Source organism: Bufo bufo, chromosome 2 (assembly GCF_905171765.1).
Source record: "Bufo bufo chromosome 2, aBufBuf1.1, whole genome shotgun sequence".
NCBI classification, from domain to species: Eukaryota; Metazoa; Chordata; class Amphibia; order Anura; family Bufonidae; genus Bufo; species Bufo bufo.
The window spans coordinates 557,401,023-557,415,015 of NC_053390.1; the positions used below are offsets into that span (position 1 = coordinate 557,401,023).

The 13,993-nt window shown below is 38.7% G+C and overlaps 1 protein-coding gene across 6 annotated transcripts in view; it reads right to left on the reverse strand.

Annotated features, from left to right (window-relative positions):
- Positions 1 to 964: 964 nt before the first annotated feature.
- The window catches only part of FAM13A (family with sequence similarity 13 member A), a 272,278-nt gene continuing 259,249 nt past the window's right edge, over positions 965 to 13,993 (reverse strand). For 4 of the 6 annotated variants that reach the window (XM_040418153.1, XM_040418149.1, XM_040418150.1 and 1 more), the window contains 4 exons: positions 11,933 to 12,010; positions 6,739 to 6,935; positions 5,562 to 5,663; positions 965 to 4,221 (listed from right to left, as the gene is read on the reverse strand). In XM_040418153.1, coding sequence (XP_040274087.1) covers positions 4,098 to 4,221; positions 5,562 to 5,663; positions 6,739 to 6,935; positions 11,933 to 12,010 — 501 coding nt within the window. In that variant the 3' untranslated portion in view covers positions 965 to 4,097. The remainder of the gene's footprint in view (positions 4,222 to 5,561; positions 5,664 to 6,738; positions 6,936 to 11,932; positions 12,011 to 13,993) is intronic. The other 2 variants (XM_040418152.1, XM_040418151.1) reach the window with 1 other exon arrangement.

A 13,993-nucleotide genomic window follows, 5' to 3' on the forward strand; every position in this document is an offset into this window, starting at 1 on the left:
AAGCCACATAAGCCACATAAGCCAGGCATCTCTGCACCATTGATTTTGCTGTTTTATGTTGACCAATTCATGCTTTACTGGCCACTTTGACGTGAAACTTAATTTCCTCAAATCCTATGGTAACATAAAAAATGGGCGTCCACTCATTTTCAAAAGCAATGCCAAAGGAGGAAAACAGATACAAATAAAGTTCTCAAATAGGCATCCTCAATTATTGCTACATTCTCAGTTTTGTTACAACACTATAAGGCAAGTGCCCAAAACAATAAAAAATGTTCTTCTACAGTAACGCCCATCCATGGTTACCTGCTACTTTCTTATATTCTAGCATCAGTGGCCACGAGCCGATACTGCACAATGCATTGACTTTTTTTTTAAATATTTTTATATAATGTATACTCAGGCTTCAAGGAGTTGTGCAACTTTGGGTGGAAAGATGGGGGTTGCAAATCTTACCCCTTCATAATGCAAGGGAGCAGGTCACCGTTGGTCAGTGACTAGCTGCAGCGGCGTCAAGCAGGAAGTTTACATCCACAGATCCCAGCACAGCAGCCAAGGCGCGAAAGAGCCAGTGCTGAAAAGCAAGTAGATATGCTTCCCTTCGTAGGTCTGTGAAGGAGTGGGAAACCTTAATAGAGGGACACAGTAGAAAAAAATAATATATATATATATATAAAAATAAATATATATATATATATATATATATATTTATTTATATAGTATATATATTTTATTTTACTGGGAGTCAATGATTATGTATACCAAAATATACCTAGACAGTAGCATACATCACAGCTGTCCAAATTAAGGAAAAGCAATGTCTGAATAAAGCTTAAGACATATATGTTGGGAGAATTTCCTAGCTTTACATCCTTAATTTCTCACTGGACTCTAAGGCTATGGCTCTAGCTTAGAAATCCTTATAGTTGGCCTGTATTAAAGACCTGTACTGGTTTCTTTTTTTATTACTTGAAGACATCTAAGGTTGAGTTCACACTTCAGCTTGGTCAGTTGTTTCCACAGTGACAAATAACTATAGCATGAACAGTGTGTTTGTACACTTGCAATTTTACAATACAGCTCTGCAGATTTTACCGTAAAGGAGTTTTCCGCAAAGTACTTTTTTAACCTATCCACAGAATGATTGCTGGGAAACCATGCGATCAGACATTTATCACAAATACTGTGCATAGGTCATAAATGTCAATTGTGGGAAAAGCCTGTAAAACAGACAGAAACACATGTGTAATGTAAATTACAATCAAATCAAACAAACAGTTATATGAGTAGTTTAGACTCCTTACAAAGGGATTTTGAGATTAAACCATGCAAATAGTCATTTTTGGTAACTTTTCCATCATTCTTTTTATCAGAATGTGTTTCATGGAGCAAAATTAAGTGCAAAATTTATTAGAAACACTATTAATTGATGCATAAGCAGAACGATCAGTTCTGTGTAAAACACGTCAGTGTTTTTTAGATTGTCTGGCACTAGGCAATGTGCCGTGTATATCATCTACACTTGTACACACCCTAAACGCTAAAAACACACAGTGATAAAACCTCTACCTGAGACTTGCTTTTTTTCAAACACCACCCAAATATTTTGCTGTGCCCAATAAATCAAAGCTATCCATCCAACCCAATCAATCAAATTGTATTTACATGCCTTGGTTGAGAAATTTTATGGTGTGCAATAAAATATATTTGGTATTTCAGAGGCTACGAGATCAATTTGCTACAAATACAAAACTGACAATAGTTCCTACACGAAGGGTCATTTTTAAAGGATCGCAGAGGACGCCCTTCCTGATATTATATCTTGTTATCCGTGTTTTTGAAACATGCAGGGTAGAGACTCCTATAAACCATTTCACCAGCTCTAGCCTATGGGAGCAGTTACCATGGAAATGAATTGGCTCATGATTTCGGAACATTATTTTTCAGGCTGGAGACAATACTGTATTGCATGTTAATTCTCATGTAGGTAATATGTATCCAGTTAAGCTCAGAGTTACTTTCTCAATGTGCTTAACATGGCACAATGTTGTAACATGAAGTCCTCAAACTAGAAATACGTGCCAATTTCACAACACTGAATCCATAATTCTGCAACCAATGTGCCAAATAGTACATTGTTTAAAGGTGGCTCCATTACGGATTGCAACGTATACAATATTTAGTGGTTGCATGGTAGTTTCCTAAATCAATGGTAGACTCTCAACATTAAAATTGTCCTGTAAAGTTAGAATATTAAAATTATTACCACTGAACTTTTGGAGGCGACACTATTGCGAGTATAATAAACTTGATACTTTTCTAAGGGCCCTTTTACACAGCCCAATGCGGGGCCATACCGAGCACCAATTAACAATATACCAAGTTGATTGACACTTGCTTAAAGAGCTTTTACAAGATGTAAACTCCATGGGGGACGATTGGTCCGTTCCCAATCAGCGGCTATGTAAAAGGAACTCGAGTCTGTATCATGACAATCTTAAGTTAGCAGGACACAAAAACACAAATCAAAACTAAAAGTTTACAAATCTAATTTGTAGTGTGAGATTAAATAAAGTTTTACATCGAATGTGAAATTCACAAAAAAAAAAAAAAGAAAAAGAAAAAAAATCGGACACATTCAAAATTTCAATTCGATGTTGCATTCCCCCCCCCCCAAAACTATACGTATTTATTTATGTACCTCTGAAATGTTTCATGATATTTTGACTACATGTAGGTTAAGAGTAAAACAGGACTCATTTATTGTCAAACAGTGGAGAAAAAGAGTAACCAGGAGTGGTGTAACTCCATTAAGTTCCATGTGAGGTTGAAGGTTGGAAATTATAACTCTTTGTTTATGGTTACTCCAGATCCTGAAGAGATTTCCATAAAAATGCAAGCAATATATACCATTCTCAGACTCTATACAGATGTTGGTTGTTCTTACATGAACATCATGAGCTGCTAAAGCCTTGTACAGAGTGGCACTGCTGGTAGATACAGTCCACAGTGTTAACAGTAAGGGTGGCAGGACTGTCTCTCAAGCCCATTAACATGTTACAGAAATTGCTGCGTTGAATGTGTTATAACAAAGTGATTTCATGCTGGTATATTGAGTCCTAGGAAAGAGACAGATATTACTCTTCAACAATCCATGAGGAAAATGAGCCCTGGTGGTTTGGGAAACAAAGTGAAATGTAGCTGGACAAAGAGACAAAGCAAGAATATTCTAGTGAAGAATCACAGGAATTTGGTAGGAACATGTAGTCTTACTGGAGATATTGGTAGCATTATAAATTACAGTCATAGTATAAAGAAGAAAGTGCATGCTGCAGAAAAAGGTAAAGGGGCAGATGTTATACACTTGTAGCCCCCAAAACAAATCAACTCAATCATGTCATCCATTAGCCAATAAGAATGCTAAGAAAAAATGTTCACTAAAAACCGTCCTCCAACACAAATTGCATGAGCTGGTTGAGCAGAGGCTGCTCAACTGAATGATTTCCAGAGTACTCAAGTCTTTTGATATGCTCTAGTATAGATCTTGTTTAATGCAAGGTTGTTCATCCAGATGCCACAAACCATGAAACTGAATCACGAAGTAGTGTTAAAATGAGGTAAAAACTTGCTCTTAGATAAGGGTTTCAGTATCAGTACCTGGAACGCATACCCACAACAAAGTTCATTGATAATATAAAGTAATGCAGGAGACGACCCAAGATTATGTCTGTGGTCCCACTGTGAGTTTGAGAACCATGTGTTCACCACCAGGAGACCACTGACCAAAGCAGGTGTGCCATTCTGAGGGTAAAAAGTGGGCCCATAGCTCGCATCATGTGTTTTGGGTCATGTATTGTGACTCCAATGACGTTTTACCCTTCATTCGTACCTTTAAGTTGGAGTGTACCAAAACTAGAGAAAACAAATCTCCTGGTTATATCCAGCTGAGCAATATGAAAGTTGATTTGTGAAAACCCCCTGTGCAATCAGAGACTGGCCACTGCCTTTGATTGTTACACACATTCGAGATGTTGGGTTCCTTTTGGCGATCTGCTACTTTGCAGGTGAGTTTTTCTTGATAAAGGTTGTTTTATACATCACACTGTCTGTGATGTGCCTCGCTTGCTGATTAAGACTTCCAGAAGCCGAAGTTTAGCCTTCATGTGCTTATACTCGCTGTACTCTTCTGCCATAGGACTGCGGTCTTCTTTTTGAACATTTCTGTAGTGGCAAAAAGAAAAGCAATGCTTTATCTCAATCCTTTAATCATTAGAACATATGCAACTGGGCTAAAACAAGCTAGCATTAAAGGGAACCTGTCATGTTGAACATGGAGTTTGAGCTGCAGGCACCTTGAGCAGAAGGAGCTGAGCGAATTGATAGTTTCATAGGAAAAAAGATTCAGTAAAATCTATAATTTATCCATTGACATCCCTGCTCATCCTGGGCTGTGAAGTCAAGGAAGTGGTCCTATCAGTGATTGACAGCTATCCCTGTATACACAGTCATGGAGGGAAGACTGTCATTGACTGATAGGACCGTCTCCTTGTCCTCAGTCAGTAACTGACAGCTATCTCTGTATACACAGTCATAGAGGGAAGGCTGTCAGTCACTGATAGGACCGTCTCCTTGTCCTCAGTCAGTGACTGACAGCTATATCTGTATACACAGTCATAGAGGGAAGACTGTCATCACTGATAGGACCGTCACCTTGTCTTCAGTCAGTGATTGACAGCTATCTCTGTATACACAGTCATAGAGGGAAGGCTGTCATTGACGGATAGGACCGTCTCCTTGACTTCACAGCCCACAATATGCAGGAATTTAAATGAATAAATTACAAGTTTTACTGAATCTTTCCCCCACAAAACTATATATATCAATCTGCTCAGCTTCTCCTGCTCAATAACATGCTGCCTGCAGCTCAAACACCATGTTCAACATGACAGGTTCCCATTAATATTACAGTGGTGGAAACAAAACTGCCATTTGGTCTAAATGTTATCCTACTGAAAACATTTGTATTGAAGTCTTTAATTATCTGTATTGGAGGACTGATCCTTTACGCTAAAAAGTAAGGCAATCACACCTCACATCATTGGTAACAATATTACTGTTTCAATGCAGCAGTTAACCAGAATATAAATCAATGCAATCTAAACTTAGCTTCAATCAGCGCTCATTTAAAGTGCCCTTCTCATGGCCTGATGTAAAGTGATAAAGGGGACAAATGAAAATCATTATGACTGTACGGCCCACATTCACTTTGCATACTGTCAGCAGTGCATCCCCCATTTACACAGGGCCAGTATAAGGGGGCCCTTAGGAGCATCATATCCTCTGATTAAGCCAGAAAACTGACGAAATTGCAACTTTCCCCTCCCCACTGTGTAAAAATTATGTAACAGTGTAAACCAGCAGTGTGAACACATCTTATATCTTATGAGAATTATGAAGTATTAAATAAAAGAAAATCCTAATAGAAGGTAATGTAATCCAACCAGAAAGCCTTGATGCAACAAAATAGAAGCAAATATCCTGCTCATGCCACATTCACTCACCTTCCATTTTGCCTAAAAAAATTGTCTTCAAAGTCTCTGAGTTTTTTTCTGATTCGCTTTTTTTCTTCCCTTGCTTCCTGGAGCTGTTCTATAAGTTCTGACCTGAAAAAATAAACATGAAATTGGGTTATGCATACGTGTATAGGTAGGACTCTGTTTAGATTACAGTCATGGTTTCCTTTTATACCAGAGCTGTGTCAGCTATGATAGTGCGACAAAGCGGATGTGGATCTACTCTGTCACTTGAACAGATTTGACTTGGGGCTACTCCTAAGGGCGTTGCCAAAGTGGCCCCCTTGTCAAACTCTGGAACTCGCTACCCCAACATATAAGACTCTCACCTACAGTGGAATTCTTCAAAAGAAACCTGAAAACCCACCTCTTCAGACAAGCCTACAACCAGTGACCCTGCTGCCTCTATACCGCCACGACCAACTTCACCCGCACCTACTGTGTCCTTCTCCCATACCCTGTAGATTGTAAGCCCTCACGGGCAGGGCCCTCTCTCCTTCTGTACCAGTCTGTAACTCGTTTTGTTTATGATTAATGCAATTGTCTGTATTATGTATGTGCACCCCTTATCATATGTACAGCGCTATGGAATGAATGGCGCTTTAATAATTAATAATAATAATACTGTTCAGGAACTTTCCCATAGGGAAGGTACTTTAAGTATCTCAGGGTAACCAGCCATTGGCTGGGGAAGATCAAGGTACACATTGCCCTGGCACTTTAAGCGACAGCGTTAACACATAGAAAATGCCTACAAGGGGCAGGCCGCAGTGCTACTCCAGCAGCTGGACTCATTGGGCAGCAGAAGTGGGGAAACTATGTGACTGGACTGGAGCACTGGAGAACAAAGGGGTGGCTAAGCAGAGTGGCGGCGAGCACCGGCCGACGCTTTAACAGATGGATTCACCAAGTTTATGTCAGGGTTCCAGCTGACACAAAGGGGACAATACAAGTGCAACACAGAGCCTGGCTGCTGTATACTAATGTGCATTACAACCAACTCTGGACTGAAAGTGAAATAATGGTGAATGGGAAATAAAATCAGAGCAGGGGAAGAAAATCACGAATGAACCTCAAATGACACATTAATACAAAGACAATGCTTTTTGTGTCACTTCCCAAAAAATTTCTCTATTTTTATCCTAATTTAAAAAATCCAACATACACAGATGCAGAATGTAGATTTCCGAGCCCAAGATCTTGAGTACTCTTTGATGGGGTCTTGTCGTCCACTGGGGAAACAAAGCCATCAGCTTCTTCTTCAAGTTGGTCTAAGAAGCTTCGTACAGTAAAACCTGGCTTCATGGTTACTGCGAAGTCAGTGTTTACATTGCCATCATCTTCTGAACCTTCCTCTTCCTCCTGCATATACAACAGTCATCAGGTCACATTATTTCAATTCACATAGAGCCTGAAGCTCTTACCAGTGGAGATTTATGAGAACCTATGTATGCATCTTTTATACAGCATTAAAAATCCTTGGTCGCTGGGCAGCACATCACCCTGTATAAACTGTATAACCGCTCCATATAGCGTTAAAACAAACGCTGGTCAGCATGCCGTTAACCTTGATTGGCACTCGTTTAAGAAAAAAATTGTAAAAGGACCCTAAAGGATAGTAGTAAAGTGTGGTCTTGAGGGAGTGCAACAGGATACAAAAGGTAAATCTGATTAGTACAAGTCAATAAAACACCAGCACAGAGTTAGTTAGGCTACTTTCACACTAGCGTTCGGGGCTCCGCTTGTGAGTTCCGTTTGAAGGCTCTCACAAGCGGCCCCGAACGGATCCGTCCAGCCCTAATGCATTCTATTTGGATGCGGATCCGCTCAGAATGCATCAGTCTGGCACTGTTTGTCCTCCGCTCCGCTTAGCAGGCGGACACCTGAACGCAGCTTGCAGCGTTCGGGTGTCCGCCTGGCCGTGCGGAGGCAAACGGATTCGTCCAGACTTACAATGTAAGTCAATGGGGACGGATCCGTTTGAAGTTGACACAATATGGCTCAATTTTCAAACGGATCCGTCCCCCATTGACTTTCAATGTAAAGTCAAAACGGATCCGTTTGCATCATCATGAACAACATTATCCGTTTTGTTCATGGTAATGCAAACCGATCCGTTCTGAACGGATCTAAGCGTTTGCATATAGGTGCGGATCCGTCTGTGCAGATACCAGACGGATCCGCACCTAAACGCAGGTGTGAAAGTAGCATAAATCACACACAGATGATTCCTTACATGCTTACCCCGTACTGTTTCTTCTTCATCACCACACTTTTATAATTTTACCCAAAAAATACCATAGCCTGGCAAAACTGATGATCAAGTCAATCATCTCTATCTAATTATTCCGCCAGAACTGATAAAAAAGAACTTGAGGCAGAAATAAATTTGAGTTACCATAAAAAATAGCTACAACCATAAGAAACGATATGGTTTAAAATAATCATGGTTGCTCATTGGCCTTGCAGCACTGGGCTCCTGCATTCAATATGACCAAGGACCTCATTTGCAAGGAGTTTTTTTAATCAAAAATATAATAGATTAATTGGCCTGCTATGCAAAATGTCCCTAGTGTGTACACAGAGAAATTGGATTAGACACCCCGCGAGACAAGGAGTGATATGGTGATGACAACCTCTGTACAGGGCTAAAGAATACGTTGATGCAATGGAAAATAAAGCTACCACAGTTATGATTTCTTGTTTAGGCTCAACGATGTGAGGAGACTTGCAAACATATCGATGTACTGAAAGCCTAGTCTTAAAAAAGCTGCACAAGTCATTCTTTTAGAAGGAACGGTCACACTGTTTTCTGTGACATGAGTACAATTTTGTTTATGGATGAATTCTTATGATCAAAAATTGTCATTCATCAAGAAGCGGGACAAACAACGTAGGCGGAATGCAAGTATGTATTGTGTGACTGAACTGTATACTATACAGATAGAGCTGTAAAATATGCACAGTGTGGGGGAGTTACAGTTATATGGGGCAAAACTGTGCAATGCTCCCAAGAAGTAATGAAGAAAAATGGAAAAGTACAGTACATATATAACTCTTGGCAATGATACGCTGCCATATCAAACGTTAAAATGTACCTAAACATTTTTTTTTTTTACTGCTAAAAATGCCCTAAAAATTATTTCTGTAATATATTATATTAACCGATTTTAATGTTTTACTAGCAAAACAGGACCCTGAAATCTGGGCCTTTCCCTAAGGCTTTTCACTGCAGCGCATACAGAATCCGTACACTGTAGCTATGTACGGATTCTAGTTTCTACAAGGAAGACCTGTAGTGGCAGGAGCACACACAGTTGCTCCTGCCTGTGCCTGCTCCACTGTGTGAAGAACATTACAGAAAGATCCAAACTTTAGGAGACCGCTTTGCTAGTAAAATAAAATCAATTAATAAAATATAATCACAAAATCTTTTTTACAGTATTTTTTGAATTTAAAAAAACTTTACAACAGTTTAGGAACACTTTAAACAAGAGTTTGCAATGGTGCATGCAGCTATTTCTGGCAATATATATATATATATATATATATATATATATATATATATAAAAGTCCCATATGTATGCTAGCATCATATAAAAATAATTATTTATCCCTGTTCGAACAGGTCTCATGACTTCCTTTGCAGAAGCCATTTTTGATTGTCTGATATAATGGATCCATTTTGTAATATATTCTATGGGTCTCCTCTGTATGTGTGTATGTATACACACACTATAATATATATATATATATATATATATATATATATATATATATATATATATAGAAAGTACAGCACAGCATTGCAATCAAGGAAAAACAGAAATCTATGTATACAGACTACATTACATGGCTTACACTGTATACCTGTTGTGCAGTTTTACCTTATATCAAATGTGACAAAGGCCCTATTTTTGAGTTATACAACAATTTAAAGCTTTTTGCTAATATATAACAGTCTTTGAAAAAGAGTTGTGTTTATCCTGAGGCAGCATGTGTTTCACTTTTATACTTGTCGCTTGCCATATAATCTTATGGCAGCACACACATATCAGTTAGCATAATACACTGTGCAAATAGATGAGCAATCTGAGCAGCAAAGGACTGGAATAAAACATTTTCACACATGGAAGAAGTCTACCTAAAATTTAGCCTATAAATTATTCAACTAGTTACTTAAAGAAGACCCGTCACCATAAAATCCAATGCAATCTGCATGCAGCATGTTATAGAGCAGGAGCAGATTGTAATATAGTTTTATGGGAATAGAATCAATAAAACTTGTCATTTATACATTTTATATATGTGCTTTTTCTAATTTCATTGCTCATGGTTCACATCAGTGACTGAAAGTATACACACTTACACAAAGAATACTATCAATCACTGATAACACCTCCCTGTGTACAACTATCAGTGACTGACAGCTATCTCTATATACACACTTACACAGAGAATACTATCTATCACTGATAACATCTTTTCTGTGTACAACTATCAGTGATTGACAGCTATCTCTATATACACACTTACACAGAGAATGCTATCAATCACTGATAACACCTCCCCATGTACAACTATCAGTGATTGACAGCTATCTCTATATACACACTTACACAGAGAATGCTATCAATCACTGATAACACATCCCTGTTTACAACTATCAGTGACTGACAGATATCTATGTATACACAGTTACACAGAGAATGCTATCAATCACTGATAACACCTCCGCCATGTACAGCTATCAGTGACTGACAGCTATCTCTGTATACACACTTACACAGAGAATACCATCAGTCACTGATAACATCTCTCCCATGTAGAATTATCAGTGACTGACAGCTATCTATGTATACACACTTACATAGAGAATGCTATCAATCACTGATAACACCTCCCCATGTACAGCTATCAGTGACTGACAGCTATGTATATATACACACACTTAGAGCTCGTTCACACGAACATGTGATGCCCGTTTCCGTATTCTGGACCGCATTTGCAGATCCGCAATACACGTGCACCGTTCCGTGGCCATTCCGCATCACGGATGCGGACCCATTCATTTTAATGGGTCCGCAAATCCGGAGATGCGGAATGGAACACTACGGAAGCACTCCGGAGTGCTTTCTGGGGTTCTGTTCCATGCTTCCGTACCGCAAAAAGATAGAACTTGCTCTTGCTCAAGTGAATGGGTCTGCGATCCCCATGTGCCTGCCCCACGGACGCTAAGTTAAGTATCACCGTGCCCGAAAATGTCTGAACTACTAAAATATTAGTAAAAATTCCTGTACGGTGAACGCCGTACCAATAAAAAAAAAATATACAGTTTGTTACGCAAAACACAAATGCAAGTTATGGCTGTCAAAATATGGAAATGCAAAGAAAATGTAGAATTTTTTTTTTTTAAGTAGTAAAACAAACAAAAAAAAAACTCTATACAAGTTTGGTATTGCTGCATTCGTGAATACTGTGATGTCAAAACCCCAAAAACCTTGGCGGAATTCAGGTTTTTTTTTCAGTTTCACCACACAAATAATTTTTTCCCCATTTTCCAATACAAGACATGGGAAATTGAATGGTGGCATTAAAAAAATGCATTGTGTCCCACAAAAAATAAGCCATCATAGAGCTATGCGAATAGAAAAATAAAAAATTCCAAAATGCAAAAAATGCAAGAAATTAAAGCAGGGCTATATTTGTAAGGTACTTGGTCCCCCAGAGATGCTCTTTGTCTTCTCTCTTCTTTGAGTAGTTTATGGAGGACATCCCATGAATAACTCAGAATGCCCTAATAGTGCCAGACAACAAACTTATATAGTGTGTGTGGGTGTGTGTATATATATATATATATATATATATATATATATATATATATATAAATACTTACACATACACATATATAAGCTTGTTGTCTGGCACTATTAGGGCATTCTGAAAGTTGGCCTCTTCAGCCATATACATGGTCATTTCCTAAGTAATATTTCTAAGTCAATCGCTTCTCTAAAGCCAGACAATGCAGAGAGTAAATCATATTTTTTTTTAGCAAACAGCAATGCAAGGACTAACAAGAAAAGTAGAAAGCAAAGTCACAGGGAAATAAATCAACAAGCTGCGAAAATCATCTAGGACATAAAACACAGAAGCTGACGCAATCAGAGCCATGGGCAATGTATGGAAGCTGGAACACATTTGGCTTGGCTAAAGCAGCTACTGATTTTTGAGAAGCACTGCAAGGAATCAAAGCCGTAGTTATAGAAACACAATCAGTATATAAGGTGGTTGATTGCTTGGTGGGATTTCGATGCAAATTTAGCAGTCATTGTCATTAGCAGCTGAAGTCTTATCTTTACCTCCTTGAAGAAGGATGCAGTTTCACCCTCGATTATTGGCTGCAGCAAAGGGCTTCTCCTCTTGCTGGAGGGGGATCCCTGTGATAAGTGTTAACAAGTAAGTTATACTGTGACGCCCTCTCTCTGAACACATCCCATGCTCAACAGCTATTGTGATTACTATGTGTTCCTTCACTGATATTAGGTGATGGACTTTTTTTTTTTTGTTGGGACATATTTTAGGGACATAAGCTTTAAAGCACAAAATTCTGAATGACATTGTGTGAAAGACTATGAAAAGGGTTGTTTAATAAATCGAATAAAATTGGCAACATTAATTTTTTAAAATATTCTCCCACTCCATTTCTGTTTATGCATTCCCATATTTCAAAGTAACCCATTAAATGTAGGCTTCTACTTATTTCTGAGATTTTCAAATTGTATCAATATGAAACAATTAGACATGCCCTTCTCACACATTTCTGTTCCCTGTGTTACACTACACATTTAGTAACATCTTATCGATAGCAAACTAACATCATCAGTCTAGCTATCCCATCCCAATGGGCCCCAAAAGGTTAGCCTACATGCAAAGTACAGTATGCTGGAAATTATGTCCTTCCCTTAACAGGCATAGAGGCATAGAATAGACAAGTAAATACACACTTTGCAAATATGACAGTCAAGAGAGAGAGAAAAACTAATACAAATATCAGAAAGCAGCCTCCAAAGTAACTGTAAACCTGAAAAGTTGTAGCTGTTTGTTCATATTACAGTAAACTTTGGAAAAAGAGTTATTACTAAAGACCAAGGAAATCATTCTAGAAATTGGATGGATAGCTTGGATGTCATGGGTCCAAGAGTGAAAGTTCTACGTGGGCATCTAACTTACCACCAATGACTTTATATATCACCATATCTAATGAGGACTTAATCTATACATAATATATATTTCAATGCCTGTATGCTGAGGTCCACCTATCATAATCATCTTTACCCTTGCTATAACAAGCCTGAATTATTGTGCTGGTAGGTGGACTTTGACCCCAAGTGTCCATGTCCATGTGTAATTTCTACCTCTATCAGCTATGCCACTTAAAGGGGACCTGTTATGTGGACAATGCGGTTCAATCTGCAGGCAACTTGGAGGAAAATAAGCTGAGCAGACTGATACATTGGGAGGTCCTACTATCTATATATGCAACCTCATAGAGGGAACACTGTCAATCACAGATCAGGACCTCCCAGTTGACTCCTGAACATAGAATGAGCGGAGGTTTAACTGAATAAATAATTACACTCAACAAAATGAAGCCCACAGACTGGACTGTGTTTCAACTTGATGGGTCCCATTATGAGCAGTTTTTTTTTTTAATTTTTTTTTTTAAGCCAAAGGATTGCAACTAATGGGTGGATAGTATAATGGAAAGACCCAAGAGGAAGCACTTTGCGAAATGATCGTCGGGCGGCTGTTTCAGACCAGGGTCAGTAGGTATTTTTTGCATTTGCACTTTCAACTATGTTGTTTTTCCCCCCCTCTCCCTTTGCAGTCTCCGTTTGATGTGGGCAGCACCCAGACTCACACTCCCTTTAATGGTTGGAGTGTTTGTGTATGTATGCTCTGGATGCTATTATTGCTATAGGCGCCCCACCAAGCTGATACTGCTTTATTGTGTATGGGGGGATACTAGTCCCTTATTGGTTTGGAGCTTACTCTGTTTTTATACATTTATTGTAACACCTTTGTGTTCCCAGTATGCACTGTCTTTTGTATATGTTTTTTAACAGATATACCATCTAGGTGTTCGATATCTAATAAAGAATAATTAATTAGAATTACTCTCTGTGTGGTTGCTCTTTGAGCTGTGTAGGTGACTATAATGGAAAGACGTCTGCTTCTCATTATGTTGCATTCACTCTTTTTTTCCCACTGAGAACAATATCAATTTGAGATAATAAAGTCCGATGTGTTTATGAAGGTTCTATGGCTGGATGTGTCACATTGACTGGGTAAGGACTCAACAAACTACCCAGTGTTAGTCAATATCCTGCTATACCGTGATCAGGACCTACTGAATCCGC